Below are 18,689 nucleotides of genomic sequence, written 5' to 3' on the forward strand. Positions count from 1 at the left end.
GGGACATCCACACGTGGAGACCCCGCAGTGCAAACCCTACTCTCAGTGCCTGGGTGGGGAGTGGGCACAGCCCCCTTTGAGCCAATGCTTACAGTGCTTACCTGAGCACCAGGCTCCAGGTTTGCTGTGCACCTCTGAACAAGAGTTTTAGGAGCAGAGGATGTTTCATGGAGGCCTCAAATCATGCTAATGTGCATGAAACACCAGCAACTTTGCAACACTTATGGTTATACTACCCCTTTACAAATATTAGAAGGCCGCCTCTTCTGGCTTGGGTGTAATTACTCAGGATGTCAAGTGTAGAATGAGGAGGAGCACAACAGATCCAGAGGACACATTCCCAGCTCTCTTTGAGGGTAATGAAGGCAGAGAGCACGCTGCACCTTGACTACTTGTTATTAATACTGTGGTAATTGCATACCCAGGGGAACAGTGGTTTGAATTATTGCAAAAGCTGTCATTGAGTGGCCTGGTTATTTAAAAAGAAAGACACTGGTGTGTTTCCGTGCCTCCTGTTACACAGGAAAACATTGTTGTATTTCTGGTTTTTGACTTGTCCTAGTAAACATTGTCTCTGCTTCCTCCTGCTGCAAATGTGGGGCAATAAGACAAGGTGTAACAGATAATACCCGCTTCTAGAGAACAAATTATTTATTATACCTTGTTATTTGTTCAATTTAATGAAAGTCTTGGTAAAAAAAAACAAACCCAAAACAACAACAAACCAAACCACTCTACCAAGGTCCACTTGTAACAGCTCTGAGGTAATGATATGATTCATACCCGTGGCCTGATTCTATCACTCTAGTATATACTTTTTTCAGTTGAGATACCTATCCTTTCTAGTTTTATTTGCAGTCACTCAATCTAGATTTGTTTTAAGCCATTCCAATAACTCCATGAGCTTTACTGGGCTAATCTATGGCTTAAATTTCTGCAAAAGAAGACTCAAACCTTTCTGCCCTTGAGATTTCCTACAGTTTGTCAGCAGCAAACCAAATGACACTCATTACCACGTGCCATGTTGCCACATCAAAAAAACCCACAAGCCATGCAGCCACTTGGCAAAGCATATCTAACATTCCCTGTGCTGCTGTCAGCCTGGAAATGATATGGTGTGTTACCATATTCAGGGTAAATGTTTCATCAGATTAGCATTGCAACCACTAAAAACATTCTTGAACAAATTTGTGATTAGCCACGTGGTTTTATCCCTCTTGTCTCTGCCACAGGAGGATACTGGGATTGGCAAATCCAGATTTACATCACTGTTTTTCTCTTCAGGTTGACTACAGACTTGATGCTAATCAAGTCCTCTGTAATACTGACCAAGGGAATATGGCCCATTTTGTTTAAAAAATCATACCCAAGACAAGTTCTTACAATTTATTTTCTACATTATTTCTGAATGAATGTAAATAACAGGTTTACTTTCTTAGACTACAGGTTGCTTTTATGGTGAGTGTTTCCCTATCATGTCATCTCTACCAGTAAGAATTAGTTCCTTAGAAGTCAATTAACTCCTGTGTCCAAACTCATGATCATCTAAAACCATAACCCTATGAGTTCTACAGAAGAAATTCTGAAGAAAAATCCTTAAAATACAATCTATAATAATGGTTAGACTTTTGATTCATTGCCATCTTAGAGTTTCAGAAATATTTGTGGGCACTTGTTAAATCCAAACTTTTTGAGATCAAAAGGAACAACCCCAGAGCTGGTGTCTTTTGCCAATATCACAAATCTTTGCTTCCATACCAGTTCCATATTACATTCAAAAATGGAATTCAATTTCTTCTATAGAAGATAAAGTTCTCTTAGATACTAGTGTTAACATGCCTTGGAAACACTAGAGGTGACTATTTCTGCAGACACACCTTACTGAAGTATTTATTTCCATTCTGTGGAACATGTAAACCTCTGAATGCCCAAAACTGCATATTTTAACTAAACCTGACCACAGGGACTTTTTTTTTTTTTTAAACATTAAAAATAGCCTGTGTATTCTTTATACTTATAAAGTGAAAAGACTTAAGCAGAGAAACTGAGTTCTAGTTGTTACAGAGCAGACAGGAACCGTGGCTGATGTTGGTGCAGTTCCTGCTCTGCTCTAAGCATCTTAGGTAACCATGAACAAGTCACCAAGGCCCAGATTCTCATGTGATGGGAAGAAAGTAAATGACCACAATTTCATTCTGCTTCCTACCTGTAAAACAGCATGAGCAGCACAGACACTGTGAGAATGTGTGTATAAAAGTGAGAGATACCTGAGCAGTGTGGTGATATGGACAGACCAGATGAACACCTAAATGGATGGATGTACACCTGGTTTTCTCTGTCAGTAAAGATGCCTCCAACAGTAAATGTATCTACAACAGGAAAATACAATTCAAAGCAAAAAAGCTCTTATTTAAAGAAAAATCAATGCCCTGAACAGGGAAACAGAAATACACTCAGGGGATTAGGAAATGCCATTCCTGTAACAAAAACCGGTCCCACTGTACTTGGCACTTTATGAACTTGATGTTGAAATGTACTTTTTAATTGTGCCTGTTAGTGAGAGTTGGGCACTTTTATTGGGAAGCATCAGGTACAGGCAATGATAAACCCATGTGAGAATATGGATGCTCCTAAGCAGACATAAAGCAAATGCTCAGCTCTGGCAACATCAGCTTGTATATAGTTTCAGCTTCTGTGTGGTTCAGATGAGACCTAGATTAGATCTTTCACTCTTTCCCTAAACAGTTTGTTGTTCCTGTGTATTGAGTTCTGCTAGAAATACACTGCCCTCATTCACATACATACTGTTATTAACAGACACAAGTAGCAATATTAATAAATACTACAATTCTTTTTTATCTTTTACACAACGTAATCATCTAGTTACGTGACATGTCAGATATTGTCCTCAGGGAAAACTGATTTAAATACAAAGTGCTTAAGACTGAGTATCACGAAAGTATAATTGAATGATACATAAAAATATATATTCTATTTCAATAAAGTTACTTGGTTTTGTCAACATAAAAGTGAGAAATACCCCATGAAAGGACTAGCAAAGCTGCAGTATTGTGGTTTCTGGATAAGAAAAATGTAGCACCTCAACGTAATACTTTGGTTATGGTGGAATTTAAGAAATCAAGCACCAAGAGAATACACTGTCATGAATTATGAATATAGTAGATAGTTTAACATGAGGTTCTTCTGGCAGGAGACAACTTTCATTGTCAGCTGCAGTCTTGCAACAGTCCATGGAAGTTCCATGACCTGCAGCCATCTGTGACTCATGCCATGCGTCACCCTATAAATACAGTACTTCATTGCCTCACAAAGCTTGAGCCTGCTCAAATAAAACATTTCTTGCTACCTTTGTCTCCTATTCCCTGCCCCGTGAGTTGTATAAAACATTAGCACTTCGTACTCATAATTCTTCTTTTGGAATAGTGATAGACCAGTTGTGCATATAAGAATTTGTAACAAAAGTCATTGCTATCTCTTATAAGAGATTATATATAGATATTGAAGAGATTATAATTAGTCATTTCTTGTCATAAGAGAAGGTTGTTCCTGAAGGATATTCAGCAGAAGGTTGTCTTGGTCTGTGCAATAAGACAAACAGCATTTTATTCAGTCTCAGTCTTCAAATCTTGCTCTGGTATAAACATTCCATGCAGGTCCAGATGCATTTTTACATCTACTGTGGCTCGTCCCAATTCTGTGAATGTTTTAGCATCCAAGACAAGTAGGAAGGGTGCTTTCTCTGGATCAGTCCTCACAACACAGGTCAGAACAACACCTGTGATGTACAAATGAAGAATTAGAAGCATATAATAGTTACAGCAAGCAGGAAAGATAACACTGTCAGGAAACAATTCTTATTTCCTGCGAGTTTTAGAACACTAAGTGCTTTACTAGATCGAGTACTTTACTGAGAGTCTCAAGAACTAATGGATGCTTCTCTTCTGTGCTTTCTGCTGGTCTGCCTGCAGTTCATTGGGAAGGAAAACAAGCAAACCAACACCAAACTGTTCCTGGTATTTTTGGGGCTCATCCTTTCAGCTGTTTGCCATTTGCCTTTGCAAGGGCTCAGCTGAGAACAGAACTGGATGGACATTACAGGAATACTTGCAGTGCCACTAGTTCTCACTGGTAACATCACTGACTTCCCACTGTTGATAAATCCATCTCTGAGTGGCTCTCTGGAAAATCCTAAGCATTGGTTTTATTGTTTATGGCTCCGTTGAGACATTACGAAGCTGATTTTGGTCTATTGTTACTTTGGTTTTCTGTCTGCAGGAATAAAATGGCTGGTGCTAATTTTAATCTCCCAGTGGAAGCATGAACCCAGCTTTCTTGACTAAGAACAATGAAACTTGTAAGATTTAATACAAAACTCATGTAACCCCAGCTTTCAGAATGTTGTGTCGTTATTTTACCGTCATCCTCTTCTCTTGCATCAGGGCTGGGAACAAAGATGGGCTCTGATGGCCAGCAGTCCTCCCCTCCCCAGTGGAGCATTTCCTTTGTCTGGGTATTAAATTTTGCAATCTAAATTGTTGTGACCAGAAAAGAAAAATGTCAGTGACCCCAACAGTAGCTTTTTCCAAAGGTACAATGTGAACACACAGCTGGCAGGGGGCACCAATGCTAAGGGTTAAGGAGCAACAAGGCACAAGAAGGAAACACCTGGAAAATGTTACATTTTGGAGTCGTATTTAGTGGCTGCATAATCACACAACGTTCTTTTAATTTAGATTACGATTGCATGTTCTATTTATAGTTTACAAATACTAACAGATCATGAGATCTTCAGTGTAAATAATGCCCTCACTCTACAGAGTCCAGGGCCCAGAACATTTAAGTCCTTGTGCCAATTCACTGAGATTCTGCAGTAGAGCAGAAAACATTTTCTAATCCTGTGAATTATTTTCCCTATTTCTCAAGGCCTTCTATTGTGCAGTAGGGTACCTATGCCAGAACCAAGGCTATTCATAGTGAGGGGTAAAGATTAAACCAGAGGGGCAGACACTGGAATTTACTGAAGGAGCAGAGTGTGGATTTTCATCTCACTGAGTGGCCAAACCAATTGCCAGAGGGGATGCCTGGCATTTTCAGTTCAATTCCATTAAGGCCTCTTCTCTACCTACACAGATGCAGTTCTATTCTTTTCCCTTTTGATCTTAAGCCAAAAAATATGTTTACACAAAAGTGAAACTATTCTGATTAGTGGAGGAAGAATTTGGAAGAATTCTCTCATCTAACTTCAAGATTACAGCAATTTCACTGACAGACTTTACCTTATTATATTGGATTATATGTGGATTATATGTGGTGGTTGTTGTGCTTGCATTCATTAAAGTGCAACTGATGTAAAAAACAAAATCTCCTAACAGCGTCTTTTGTTATGTTTAAGTCAATCAGGGATTATCTACACTGGAAATCACAAACTTGCAGATTTGTTTGAGCTTCTGTCAGATATGCTGCAATAAATTTTCTTGCATCATGCAGAAATCCAGCTTTATTTTGTAATCAGTTGTGGTAATTATATACAAGAACCAACAGTGACCTTAATTTGTGCTGCCTTGGTCACAGAACAAGAATTGTAAAGAGTGAGTTTGTCTGTATAATATTTTTACCTTCAAAGATTAACACTAATAGCTGTCTCCTGAAAAGTTGGCATCATGCACAGGTAAACAAAGCATTTGCTACCCTCTAAGAGAGAACCAGCCAATAAAATATAAAGCTTTCTGAAAAATTAGATATTGTTTTAATATTTAAAGTCTATTAGGTAGCATTGCAATATCTTATTTTTTTTAGTTAGGTTTTGAAAAGGTAAAAAAGTATTAAATATGTACATCTATCAGTACTTCTTCCTACTCCCTCCTTTGTAGCTCTTGGCACATTACAGAAGGTTCAGCCCAATAGAGCAGAAAACTGAGGGTCTCAGTAACTATTCAAGAGTCTTTGTGGGAATAGAAACCTGGAGAAAGAAGCCTGAGTTTATTAATACTTTATCAGGGAAATGGTACAACATGAGCTTACCCTCCTAAGAATTCAGGCTTTTCGTGTTTCTTTGCATGTGAATGACCCACAAATGGGAAAACACTGACTTTGTAAATGTTAATTATACCTTTGTAGGAACTGGACTCCACTGCACTTCCGTTGCAAAGATATACTTGTGTTTTTTGCCATTATAGTCATAGTTGATGCGAGGCAGTTCTATCCCTGGGTAAAATAAAGTTCAAGAGTTAGGAACAAGAAAAGAAAAATAACTGAAATGTACATTTGCATATAGCAATCTTCAGGAAGTTTTGCCCTGTGGAAAACCCTGACACTGTTGAATAAAGATGTTGCATAGAGTTTGTATGTCTGAATTTCTAAGAAGCAGAAGATGGGTGTTAATATAATTAAGCCAGGGTTGTTAGTTCAAAAACTGATGATATTTCATTCTTAGGGATTCATTATACTGGAATTTATGAAGGTTTTTTTCGGTGTGGGTTTTTTTCTTTCTTCATAAATACATGACCTGAACAACTGAGATAAACTGGAGGCTACCATTTTAAGACATTACTTTCACTTTAGGTAAATATATACTATTTGCATATTCCTGTTATTATTCCCTGAAAAAAGGTTAAAAATCTGCTTTGCAAGGCAAACATTATAAAATACAGTAAAAACTGAAGGTACTATTTATAACAGACCCATTTAACTAAAATGACTCTTGTAACAGGTAGATTTGCAAGCCCTATTAATAGATGTGAGATCAGACTTGGGATCCTGTATTAACACAAAACTGATGTAACATCAGGCATTTAAATGTTCAGGGTCATGTATTACTGGATAGACCCAGAGGAAGGCAGTAAAGAAGAAAAACATATACTGTCAATATCTACACTAAGCATGTTCATTAAAAGTGTCATTTCCCTTTGCTTTATAAAGATTTTCCATATATGAACAGCTCTCAGGCATTATTAGAATGCCCTTCTGTGTGTGTAGGAGAATGTATTTGAGACCTGTATAATGGTTATGTCTCACCTTCACACAGTATTTCAGGTTGGCAGTAGATCCCATCTTTCTCCTTTACAGCAGTTGCAGTAGAGGGAAGTGTGACTAAATTAGAACCTACTCCAGCATCCTGAAAGAAATATACACTGAAAACCCTTGTGTCTGTAAGGAAATGCTTCTAATTTAGATTTATCATCGTGTTTGATATTAACATAAACAATGTCGGGAGTAAACAAATAATCAACTTTCAAGAAGATCCTTCTTATGGTGTTTATCTTGTAACATTGTGAGGTTTTCATGAGAAATCTTGTTATACTCAGTATTTTAATATATCATAGAATAATCACTTTGAATCACACTGAGTCCTTAGAAAGGTTTAGATACATTTGGCTATGTTCCAAAAGTACAACAAATTTGTGAATTAAATGAGTGAAGACAGGTTTCAAAGAATTGGGTATCAAATTCCCACTAGAAGTCACCAATGTTAGGTTTTTGCACCTGCTAAAAATCAAGTGCAAAAATAGGTGTAATACACTCTTCAGTGTGCTACTGCTGAATTCTTAAGGTTGCACAGGGTAGTTTGAACAGCTGGTGTGATCCAACACATCCTTTGTCAGTGCTGCAGAGCTGTTTCTGAAACATGAACAAAGCAGCAAGATTCCAGGATGTAGAAAGAAAAAGTAATATCCATTCCAAAAGTATCAGGCAGAAACTTGCCCAAGTTGCTGGGCAGTATAAGATCTTCTGGGCAAACAATGATGTAAAATGATGTTTTAAATTAAACTGAAAGATAAAATCTTTTCTCTTCCTGGTGTATCTCACACTTAAATGAAATCTTCTTACTTTAATAAAACCACTGCAGTGGATGGGAGCGTGTGTGTATTAAATGGAGGCTTCCAGTAAAGTGCAGTAAACAGATTGTGAAAAACCTCACACATGCCCTTGCAGCCAGCAGCCAAGGTGATATATCTGCTTGCATTTGATGGCATTTAACAAATAATCTCCCTGGTAAGAGAATGCCATGTTCCCAATAGCCCTGTACTCCCACAAGGGATGGTGTCAGCACCTGGATCCACGTAACAGTGTCCAGATGTTTGCTGCCATTTCTCACAATACATATACAAAACAAACCTCCTGCCCATTTTGTGTATCCCAGAATCAGAAATTTGCACATAAAGGCTGGCAACTAGTAATTCACCCATTGATCACACTGATCCATTTTAAAGTACTGATCAAAGAACACATTAAACAGCCATTTTCTTTCTACCTTGTCAAACTGCAGAGGAACAACAAATCGTTTGCAGGTTGGGATGGAGGTGAGCTTGGTGTTCTCTTCAAAGTCTTTATTCATGTTTTTTAAATAGAACATGTCATATAAGCTATTGTCTGTATAGGAAATAATATCAAAAATAATGTGGCCATCCTCTTCATAAGCATTTACATGGTGGAAAAACACCATGGCATCAGTATAAAACTTGGTGGACACTTCTTTTTTAGTCTTCCTGTCTACAAAGTGAAACCAAGTCTGAAAGATAAAAAAACATTATTGAAAACTGTTCATAGTCAGCAAATAGCTATTTAGAAAATTGTTTTCTAATGGTAACCATCACCATTCTAATCACTCTCTGTCTACTGAAGCACAGTAAGAGCTCGGGGTTTGCTGCTGGGAGACAAGAGGTTCCAACCTGAAGACCAAAAAATACTGGAATAAAATGAGTGTGGAAGAGCTTTAAGCTCCTTTTACTATTGCAAATTACTTTTGGGCTAGGCTGAGGATTGAAATTTTCCAGTAAAATCTAGAAAATCCCCTGCTCTCTTTTCAAGTTAAATAAATCTGCCTTGGTCGAGGGTCTCTGTACTGCTCTGTGCTGATGCTCTGTACCCCAGCAAGTCCCATTTATTGATGGCCAGAGCATCAATAAGTGGAAACATGGTCCTCAGAAAACAGGTTTTTTCCCTCAGTTGCCACAGTGAAAGACTCTCCTTTTGTTCAGTGCAGGCTGCTCCACCAATTTGGTTCTATCACATGCAATGCCCCCAGAGTAGATCTAATCCACAGCATTTTGTTTGGGCCAGGAGCAACTGGATGTGTCTCAGATGGTGGTACAGGCTGGAATTTCTCTGCTGGAACACAATATTTCTAACAGTACCTACTTTCTAAACTACCCTCTTTCTCAAGAGCTTCAGCATATTTATTTGTGAAGTTTCTGGACATGGGAGATAGTATTCAAAAAAAGACAACTTCTAAACAAAACAGTGCAACGTGAAAGCCAAGGGTTTAAAAAAATGAGGGACTCCTGAAATTAATGAACCAGATGACAACAGAACAGCATGGAAGAGGTCACTGGCCTGCCTGACTCCCTTGCTCAGCAACAGGAAAAATACCTTGTCATCCTTATTGAAGGCAAGGCAGGAAGCCCAGGTCACCCCTCGGATGTAAGCAGTTGCCATTTTGACAATATCCAGCCTGAAGGGCTGCTCTACAAAGATGATGTAATTTTCTGTGATTCCAAAGCTGTGGTAGTAGCTGGGGTGGAGCAGAGAGCGAGAAGGGATGGAGCAAACCACTTCCAGGTGTTTGAAACAAGATTTCTTCTTTTCTTGTTCTGAACATAAACAAAAATGGTCAAAAATAAAAATATATTTATAGTAAGTTCCTATTCAAACCTGTGCTTGGGTTTCTCCCACGCATAGAAGAACGGGTTCCTCTCAGTTTTAGTTGCATTTTCCTGTTAAGAAAGTGGTTTGTTTACTACTGTATAATTAACATAGAAGTTTGCATCCCAGTGAAGCAACACAGTGAAATCACAATGCCAGATCCATTCAGGCAGAGCCCCTTGTCTTGGGATTTGGTTCCACTGGTTACTGCCTTCAGAATTTCCAGTATAGAGGAGAAAGGTGTTTACTTAAATCAGTAGCTTTTAAAAAGGAGTTCAAATGTCCCTATATTTTTTAACTGCTAAGGAGATGTTCCTGCTTGACTTATATTGACTTTGTTTGAGCCCCAGCCAGAAATTACAAACTGATCTTGCAGCTCTTGGAGGCCTCTTGATTGTTCAGCAAGGGACAGGCATCCTGTCAGCAGCTGATTTTAAACAACACCACACACACACAAAATATTATTTGAAGGAAATAAAGTAAGGGATTTGCTCTGTGAACAAAGGATGGTGTTTCAGCAAGGCCCATTGTAGGCCAGGCTAAAGAAGAATTTGCTCTACATTAAGTATTATTTGCTTCCCTATCATCACAGTATCAGCATTTTGTGAGAATTTTCGTTTACAAAGAAATTAAAATTTTTCAACTTCCAATTATATATACAGCCCTATAGAGAAAATTGTTTTTCAAATCTTCATCTGAAAGTAAGGTCCTTCCTACTGAAATACCCTGTTTACACAGTACTCAAGATGGACCTTTGTAAGAGCACATGCCCAGACAGGCTAAGCAGTTAACATGAAGTTCACAATAAGTTGAAATTATGAAAATTAACACCACTGGTTGCTAGATGAGCTGTATCACTCCTCCTTACCCTCAGAAGAAAAGAAATTGCTAACAAGTTTCTAGAAAATACCAATTAAAGACATATCTTACCTGGCACAGAGGAAGGAATCTTAAATAGAACATATTTTGTCTTCCCTTTATCAACTATTGAAGTGCCCATGTTGAGAATATTTCCAGCACTGTCATAGTGTGGGTGAGAAGTTGTCACATTTACAGCTACGTATTTGCTGTAATCAACCTGGAAAATGATACAATAAGAGGTCTGAGAGAAGTGTAAGAGAATTAAAATTGATCTCAGCTAACACCACAAATCCATCAGCTTTTTAACACTGGCAGCCTTTTATTGGCACCTCATTTTCAAACGACCTTGAAATTTAAATATTTAAACCAAATGGCTTGTGTCAAATCATTTCCTAATTCAAGGCTAAAACTAAGTTACAGAATCTGAATTACAGTCACCCCTCCCCTGCAGCCACATAACACCAGGGGAGGATCAGCTAAAGAAATTCCTGTGTGAATTCCCATTTCACCCTGGAATCAGTTTATTTAACAGGGCTGTGGGTCTGGCGACCTGCTGGAGCAAAAAGATTTCTGTTTGATTTAAATTTTGGAAGTTGTACTCAAACTGTACTGCGTGCTAGAAAAAACTTCATTGTATATTTCCATATATCAAGGTTCCATTTTGATAATTAAGTAATATCTTGCATAAGGTTCTTGAAAAGTAGTCATATAACTGACCTACTGACTTGATAATTATGTAAATAATTTTATAACTGAGATACATAATAATGGCAATCATCCAAAATAATCATGTGATTGTGCTATTATTCCTGCAACCTTGCCCAAAGCCCCGCTTTTCCCAAACCTCATGGGATTTAAATTTGATTTCAGGAGTCCTTGAAAGATCTGGTACCTTCACTATTTCACTTTGCCATGATTTCAAAAGTAAGGCAACAGTAGAAGAGAAATATTTTGTGTCCTGCATGTGTTCAAGGATCCTTATCAGTCAGCCTGAAACTTTAATCACTAGCAGACAAGGAACTAAGAGGACAGGCAGAGGTTTATACCTTGTCCAACGTCTCCAGAGTCTGTGGATTAATTTTCCTGATGAAGTTGGTCTCGCTGGTAGCATAAAAATCATCCCCAGCTTTCATAATGTTGATCAGGCAGTTGTCTGTGAACTCAGGAATGGTGTGAGACAAATAGCAGAATGCCCTGTACAGAGGGAGATTCCCAGTGGGTTCATTAGAGCTGGAAGCTGGAGCTGCTTTCCCCTGCACAGAGCACAAGTCACCCGGGCAGTGTGACCTGGGGCTGTCTCTCCTTGCTGTGCCCTCTCCTGGCAGCTCCCACACTGCCTCAGTGGAAAGGGTGGAAAAGCAAAGGAGATGGACTTCTCCAATGCCCTTGGCCTGGGGAGGGTTAAGGACATGCAAGCATATGTTTTTCCATGCACAAATGGGCATCCAGGCCCATTCCTGCTGTCAGCTCTGCTTTAGCAGGATGGGCTAATTACACACTCTCCTGTGCCTACCTTGGGAAAATTTGGCCTAGGAGTTCCTACCTAAAAGCTGGAAGGTTTTTCAGTGTATGCCTTCATAAACAGATAGTCATATACTCCCTGAAGGAATATTTTTGTTCCCAGTGTTATCCCATATCACAATTATGACTTCAAAGATCAAACTTCACACATGGGCTCCAAAGTTTTTCTTATAAGTGTAGGATTTTATCATAGTCCCTGGAAGCCAAGACAAAGTTGCTTATATCCCTTTTGAACTTAAAATGCCAGTTACTCTATTAGTGCTGGAAGAGGGAAGAAAATCATCTGATCTCAGGGGAACGACTTGCAACATATCAGCTGTTCTGCAAGAACTGTTCCTGCATGTTTTCTTACCAAATATGATGTTTGAGGTTCAGCCAGGAAGTAGAGAGGGGTGAGCTATTGGCATTTGTTAGGGAATACCTACAGCCAATCTTACAGGACCAAGGATAACATGATGGCTCACACCTTGCCTCTCAGCTTGAATCAAAAAGCTTTTCTGATTTTTTGCAGTTATTGATGCTTCTCTTCTTTTTGTTGAATAGACTTTGCATTAATTCCATCCCCATCTCTTAGTCCTGGGCAGGGCTAAGGGTTGGGCTTGATGACCCTTGTGGGCCCCTTCCAACTCAGCATATTCTGTGATTCTGTGATCTTTTCCTCTCTTGCTGCTTCTCCCCTTACAGTATCCTAAGTTTTGTAAAACACTCGAGAAAGAAAATGTTTGTTTTTTACAGAATCTGTTTGTGCTGAGTGAACAAACCAGGCAACATTGGTGACAAAATCAATTTACAGTGTTTGCCTTAGACTAATCCACAGAGGCCTTCTCAATATTTAGCAACTGTAAATTTGCCGAACCAATTTTATTACTGTCCAGATGCGTCAGGGTAAACAGGGAGAGAAGTAAACAGAAGAATCTTGCTGGGGAAAGCGTTGCTTACTTGGCAAATATGTTTTTACACGGATCTGGATAAGCCATAGTGCCAAACTCAGACACCACGATTCTGTTTGCTTCTATGTTGCAGTTGTAGGTGTCGCTTCGGAGGTATTTACTTCTGTAGTAAACTTCACCTGAAGAACAACAAACAGGTTTCCATCACATTTTAGACTTAGTTCTTCAGAAAATTAGCAAATTAGGTAAAGCCCAAGTTTCTCAAGTAGCTGTCCTTTACTCAACAATAGTTTGGAACAAAACCAACCATGCCCCTAACTCCCTGTTTTGAAAGGCTTTGTGGCTGCTGAGATTGGTAGCAATTTGTCAAGATTCCCTGAGTCCCAACACTTTTGGGCAGTACTGGGGGACTTCTGAGGGGAAAGGAGGGATTTGGATAAATTGTTCCAGTAAAATAAAATGCTCTGTGCAAAAATGATTAATTATACAATCCATGTATGGGTGTGATAAATCTCCTGTTTTGGCAAAATCTAATTATGAGAGAGTAACAAATTGCTGGAAGGAATCAATGTCTGCCCTAAAATATTTAATGGCCCCCTACACTTGAACTAAGTGAGCTCTGTTTGTTTTAGATAATTAAAACATACTGGCAATTTAAAAAAACCCCAAAACATTTCTTTATAGGTTATTTTGTTAAGGATATAGATCTGGACAGGCAAGGAGATCCTGCAGTTGCATTAAATGCATTAAATGCTTCCAATCACAGAAATGAAAACTAAATAGTGAACACTAGGATTGGAGGATGGCAGGAGTAAATCCCATTTTTTTTTATAGACACATACTTTTTGCCACAAGAATCTAGGTGTAAACCATCCTGCCTCACACTGTAAAACAGCTGAATGAATGAAAAATGCTCTAACTGAAAACAAAAAGATGCAATTGGTTAGGATAGAGGAGCTGCCTGTTTTCCCCCATAAAGATGACAAGCAGGAGGATGGACTGTAGGGGTGTCAAATATACCTGAGGTTTGATGTGTGAAGTGACACAGTGGCCCAGTTACTCTGCTGGCAGCTGTTATAGCTGCAACCAAATCCCCAAAGGGGAATGTTAGTCTTCCCTGAAATTAGGTTGTTCATCCACAACAGAAAATCTCCAGATATTACAGGGCTGATCCATTTTAAAACAGCAGAGGTTTTCTTGCTCTGGGTGGAAGGGAAAGGCTGCCCTGCAGTGACCTGCCCAGAGCTGGTTTTGTGCTGTCATCACTGAACTTTGGCACTCTCGAAAAAAGGATAATGTAACATCTCCCTGATAACAGCCCTGCAGAGACACTCCTGCTGCAGACAGGGAGGTGGGAGGGTGCTTGGAAAGACTTTCCCCACAGCAGTTCCCACACAAGCCACGCCGCAGAAAAAACCTCAAACACTCTAATCCAGCTCCAAACAGAATTAGCAACGTAAGGCACCAAAATATGGGGGGTGGAGCTGTTTTTAGTGTGATGTGCAACAACTCACCATTTTTAAAGGTAAAGCTGTGCAGCAGAGCCAAGCCATCAAACCAGTGGTTGTACTTGCTGTCCCCTATGGTGTGCATCCCTGGGCCATTCCGGAGAAGGATCCCTTGCAACCAAGTGGGCAGCTGACCTATAAACAGAAAGGAGTTACCAGTATCCATTCATTTAGGTGAGGAGCCTGTTCCAGGACAGTTTTCCTAAGGACCAAGGTTTCATATAGTCAGACTACCGGTGTGTTAAGATTTGCAGTATCATACAATTATGTTGGAGTTTGGGTTCACTAAAATTTCCTCTGCTCAAAAACATAACATTCTGACTATTGCTATATGAGATTACTATAAGAAGATGAGATTGCTGGAATGTAATTTGTTAATTATCAGGAAGCAAATAAAGTTGGACCTTTATTTGCTGCACTCAGATTTTACAGAGATACATTTCAATCCTTTTATTCGTGCCAGGAAAAGCTAGAGCTTATCAGAAACAAATGTATTTTATGGGTTAGATGACTTGCATTGGCCTTCAGTATATCAATTTAGACTTCAGGCTAAATTAATTCCAGTAAAAATCCCATTAATTAAATTACACAGCATAATGTAGTGTCATTTTGGGAGTGCTTCTGTGACATTAGTCATAATGTGGTGCTTTGTACACAAATAAAGTGTAGGAATATTATACTGAAAATATGTAAGTACTGTTGAGCTTTCAATCAGAAATGTTCTTCATCAAATCTCTGCAAGAAAAATATTACCTACCATTTGACTCACAGAATGACAACAATTAAAGAATGTCATTGGGATTAAAGAGATGAACAAAAACATGACAGATATTAAATGAAAAGCCTCACTTGTTTCTCTTTGTGTATGCCTCCTGAGGGAACATTTAAAATTACATACTGCTTCTCCACACAGTTAGAATCACAGATTCATAGAATAGTTTGGGTTGGAAGGAACCTTAAAGATTATTTAGTTCCACCCCTCTGCCTTGGGCAGGGGCACCTTCCCCTAGACCAGGTTGCTCAAAGCCCCATCCAGCCTGGCCTTGAACAATTCCAGGGACTGTGCAGCCATCACCCATCGTTAGGGCATAACTTCATTAGGGTCACAGTTCTGGAATACATGAGGAAGATAAAAAATTGTTGACACAAAAGATGAAGAATTTTTTTTTTTTTTTTTTTGTCCCTAAAAGACCCTGAAAAACCAAATCTTACTTCCCTCTCTAACACAAGAAGTTCCAAAGCAACAATTATAGTACTTTTTTTGTGTATGATGAACATGGTTTAACCCATAATACAGGTTATTGCACAAAACCTGAGTAACTAAAAATAGCTGGTGGGAAGACAGTGAAGAAATCACCAGTTAGCAAAAGAAAAAAAATCCTTCAGAGAGAATAGCATTATGAACTTAAGAAAGTATATATTCAAAATAAATCCATGATTTTCATTTGGTTGACTACTGAATATTAACTGCTGAACAAGTTGAGTCTTTTTACGTGCCTAAAATACAAATGTTTCTCTTCTTGCCACTTCCCTTTCTATACTTTCTGTTATCTGGCAATAGCAGGTTGAAGCTTTGCTATTTCTCCCATATTATGGGCAATTCAGGCAACATTTTGCAGCTATTAGGGCTAAAAATTTTGTTTGGAGATTATTCCTGTGTATTAGAGTAATGATGCTCAAAAAGTTTCAGGACAGGCCAATAAAATAATTTTGCTGGAAGAGATAAACAGGGGGAAAAGAGGATCTTCTTTTTAAGGCACTGTGGATTTAATACAGCTTCTGAAACTTCTGGAGCAGTCCAGTGTAGTTTCTGGTATATTTTCAGTGTGGAAAACATGGAGCAAAGGGTCAGCTAGTAAGGTTTTCAGATGAAAATTCATCTTAGTGGGAATTAACCATTTCACACTTGGTACCAATCACTTAGTAAATCACACTTGGTACTAGTCAGCATCCTAAAGTGTTATATTCCTTTAAAAATCTGGACTTTATTCTTTTCCCTACCAGGTGAGGACACAACAGTGACACAGGACCCTCAAATATTTGGATATTTATTAACTATTGTAGCAACAGAGTCTCAGACATGCCTGTACATGGCTTCCATGGAGAGCATGGGTTAAATTGCAGCTGATGTTAAAAGTAGGTGTTTATATTTACAGTGTACATATTGAGTAACAAGGAGCCAAAATAGTGGCAGAGCTCAGGACTAGCAAAATATTTAAAGAGGTCAAGGTTCTCTACGAGTTTTCTTTAGCGATGAAATTTTATATATAGGAATATTTCATATACATAACTTTATTTTCTGAAATATGCAGTCTTTGTTCAAATAAACTATTGCATAATAGAGATCAGATCTGATAAATGGTTTGTTTGCAAACAACTTCAAATGTTTCAATAAGTAGTTATCTTGAGGGAAAAAATAATTGAAAGGCATAAACCCATAAAGGCATAAAATAATTGAAAGGCCATTATAGCAAAGGACTTCGTCTGACTTGACACAAAACCTTTTCCTATTCAGCCACCAAACTGAATAACAACAAAGTCGTGCAAGTTTTAATTGTCATCTTTTCAAGTGTTGGGAAGTGTTTTAAGTTGGGAAGTGACTTTACTATCAGTGTAAGATTCCTTACATTTTTGGACTACATATCGCAAACAATACAGCAGAGATTTACTAAACAGGGGTTCTCGGCAACAAACCTCTTCAGCAGCTGTAGCAAAAAAAAAAAAAATCTTCTGTAAAGTAAAAGAAACCAGGAAAAATAACAAGCTGGTCAAGCGTCCCTCCCTAGAGAGCCGCTTTAAACTTCCGCTGAGGGAAACTCCTCAGTTTTTACTGGATTAACTTCTCAACCCTCTTTTTAACGCTCCCCGGGGGCAGCCAGTCCTGCTGCTTGGCTACTTGACGACGAGCCCGAATTTTCGTGAGCCCCCCCAGGAGCCCGGGAAGAGTGGGAGCGGACAGAGGGAGGGGAGGGAAGAGTTCAGAGAAAGAAACCGAAAGCCTGGGCAGCGCCATGGGGGAGGGAGCGGCCGAGCTTAAATCCCGCTCTCGTCCCTCACCACCAACTTCAGTGAGCCCTGTTCAAACAGACTTTTGAAAAGTACACAGAATCGCCCACGAAGTGAGAAGAAGCCCCCAGCAGGGTCACAAACATTATCTGAGATCAGTCCTTTAAACAAAACTCCCTCGCCTATCTCCCCCTCTCGGTTTCCCTTTCCAGCGCTGCCTCGGGTGAACAAGTGTCGCAGTTTTAACGGGTTGGAAAACACCAAAACAGCGGCGCGTTTTCGAACAGATTTTCCTTCACTTACCCTGCACCTCGGCCTTTATGGGCTCTGGGTGTTCTTCTTTGTTCCTGCCGTACAGTGCCTCCATCGCCGATGACATTCCCGGTCCCTGCTGTGCCCGGCGCTCCGGCAGCCGCCGTGGTTCCCCCTCTGTCTGGGCTCAGAACAGCTTTTTCCTGTTACATATAAAGATAAGGTCAAAGTGCAACGCGGGCCGGTGGCCGGTGGCTTATAGATTGCCAATTTATAATAGCTGATCTTTAATCCCTTGCACACACACCGTAATTCTTGCACGTTCGCATGAAAATTAACTCTTTCGCCGGTTCAAAGGGGAAGTGAGGAAAACGTAACTCGCCCGTTTGCTCCCGGGAATGGGGCTGAGGCACAGCCAGGGCACAGACAGGGTGGATAAAACATCCCTGCGGCTTTCCAGGGAAATGATGGGCACTGCCGAGGCGTGCTTGTCCTGTTCGGCAGGTAGCGAGAGGAGAAGAAAAACATCTCACCACTGTTCTGGTTTTGGCTCTTTGGGAGTGACAAACACTTCACAGCAGGGGATCATCCTTTGCTTTCGTTCTGTGGATTTGAACTGGGCTATTCTATGAGTTAACAAATTATCATCACTGAACAGTCATGGGCTGTATTTCTTAACATCCAAGCTGCTCCAGAGTCAACTGAGTGGCACATCTTCAAATTAGATATCTCTTCACAAATAGTCACTCTACCATATTCATCCATGTGTGACCTGAAACCACTCTGAAAGTATGGCAGGATTCATTTAAATTAAGGCAGATTTTTAACTTCATGCTTTTGTTTCTAGATAAGGTACTTAACTGAGTCCAATGTTGTTAATTTTAAAATCCTCTGGGAAGAGAATTATTTCAATATAAAGCATGTGATTGCAGAGCAAATCATAGGCTCCATTGACCATGAAGGATAAAGAGATTCTTTGCACAATTAT

At 39.4% G+C, this 18,689-nt stretch overlaps 1 protein-coding gene across 2 annotated transcripts; it reads right to left on the reverse strand.

Annotated features, from left to right (window-relative positions):
- Positions 1-2,681: 2,681 nt before the first annotated feature.
- On the reverse strand, positions 2,682-17,937 carry BCO1 (beta-carotene oxygenase 1). Of its 2 annotated transcripts, XM_027646884.1 has the most exons (11): positions 17,753-17,935; positions 14,450-14,578; positions 12,985-13,114; positions 11,571-11,718; positions 10,594-10,741; positions 9,391-9,611; positions 8,273-8,530; positions 7,036-7,135; positions 6,131-6,225; positions 4,437-4,548; positions 2,682-3,796 (listed from the first exon to the last, which is right to left on the reverse strand). In XM_027646884.1, the coding sequence occupies exons 1-11, from the start codon at positions 17,826-17,828 to the stop codon at positions 3,624-3,626; spliced, it is 1,590 nt and encodes a 529-aa protein (XP_027502685.1). In that variant the 5' UTR covers positions 17,829-17,935; the 3' UTR covers positions 2,682-3,623. The 2 variants fall into 2 exon arrangements, with proteins under 2 accessions (XP_027502685.1, XP_027502686.1); XM_027646885.1 differs by lacking the exon at positions 4,437-4,548 and having other exon boundaries at positions 3,659-3,796; positions 17,753-17,937.
- Positions 17,938-18,689: the final 752 nt, after the last annotated feature.

Source organism: Corapipo altera, unplaced genomic scaffold (genome assembly GCF_003945725.1).
Source record: "Corapipo altera isolate COAL_440 unplaced genomic scaffold, ASM394572v1 62, whole genome shotgun sequence".
In the NCBI taxonomy this organism is placed as follows: Eukaryota; Metazoa; Chordata; class Aves; order Passeriformes; family Pipridae; genus Corapipo; species Corapipo altera.

Excerpts from the sequence above, each read along its gene's own strand:
- BCO1 (XM_027646884.1), bottom strand. The coding sequence starts at position 17,828 with ATGTCATCGGCGATGGAGGCACTGTACGGCAGGAACAAAGAAGAACAC. Across the intron at positions 11,719-12,984 it reads TGTAAAAACATATTTGCCAA|GGCATTCTGCTATTTGTCTC; the intron begins GTAAGCAACGCT and ends CCCTCTGTACAG. Across the intron at positions 7,136-8,272 it reads TTCCTCTGCAGTTTGACAAG|GATGCTGGAGTAGGTTCTAA; the intron begins GTAGAAAGAAAA and ends TATTTCTTTCAG.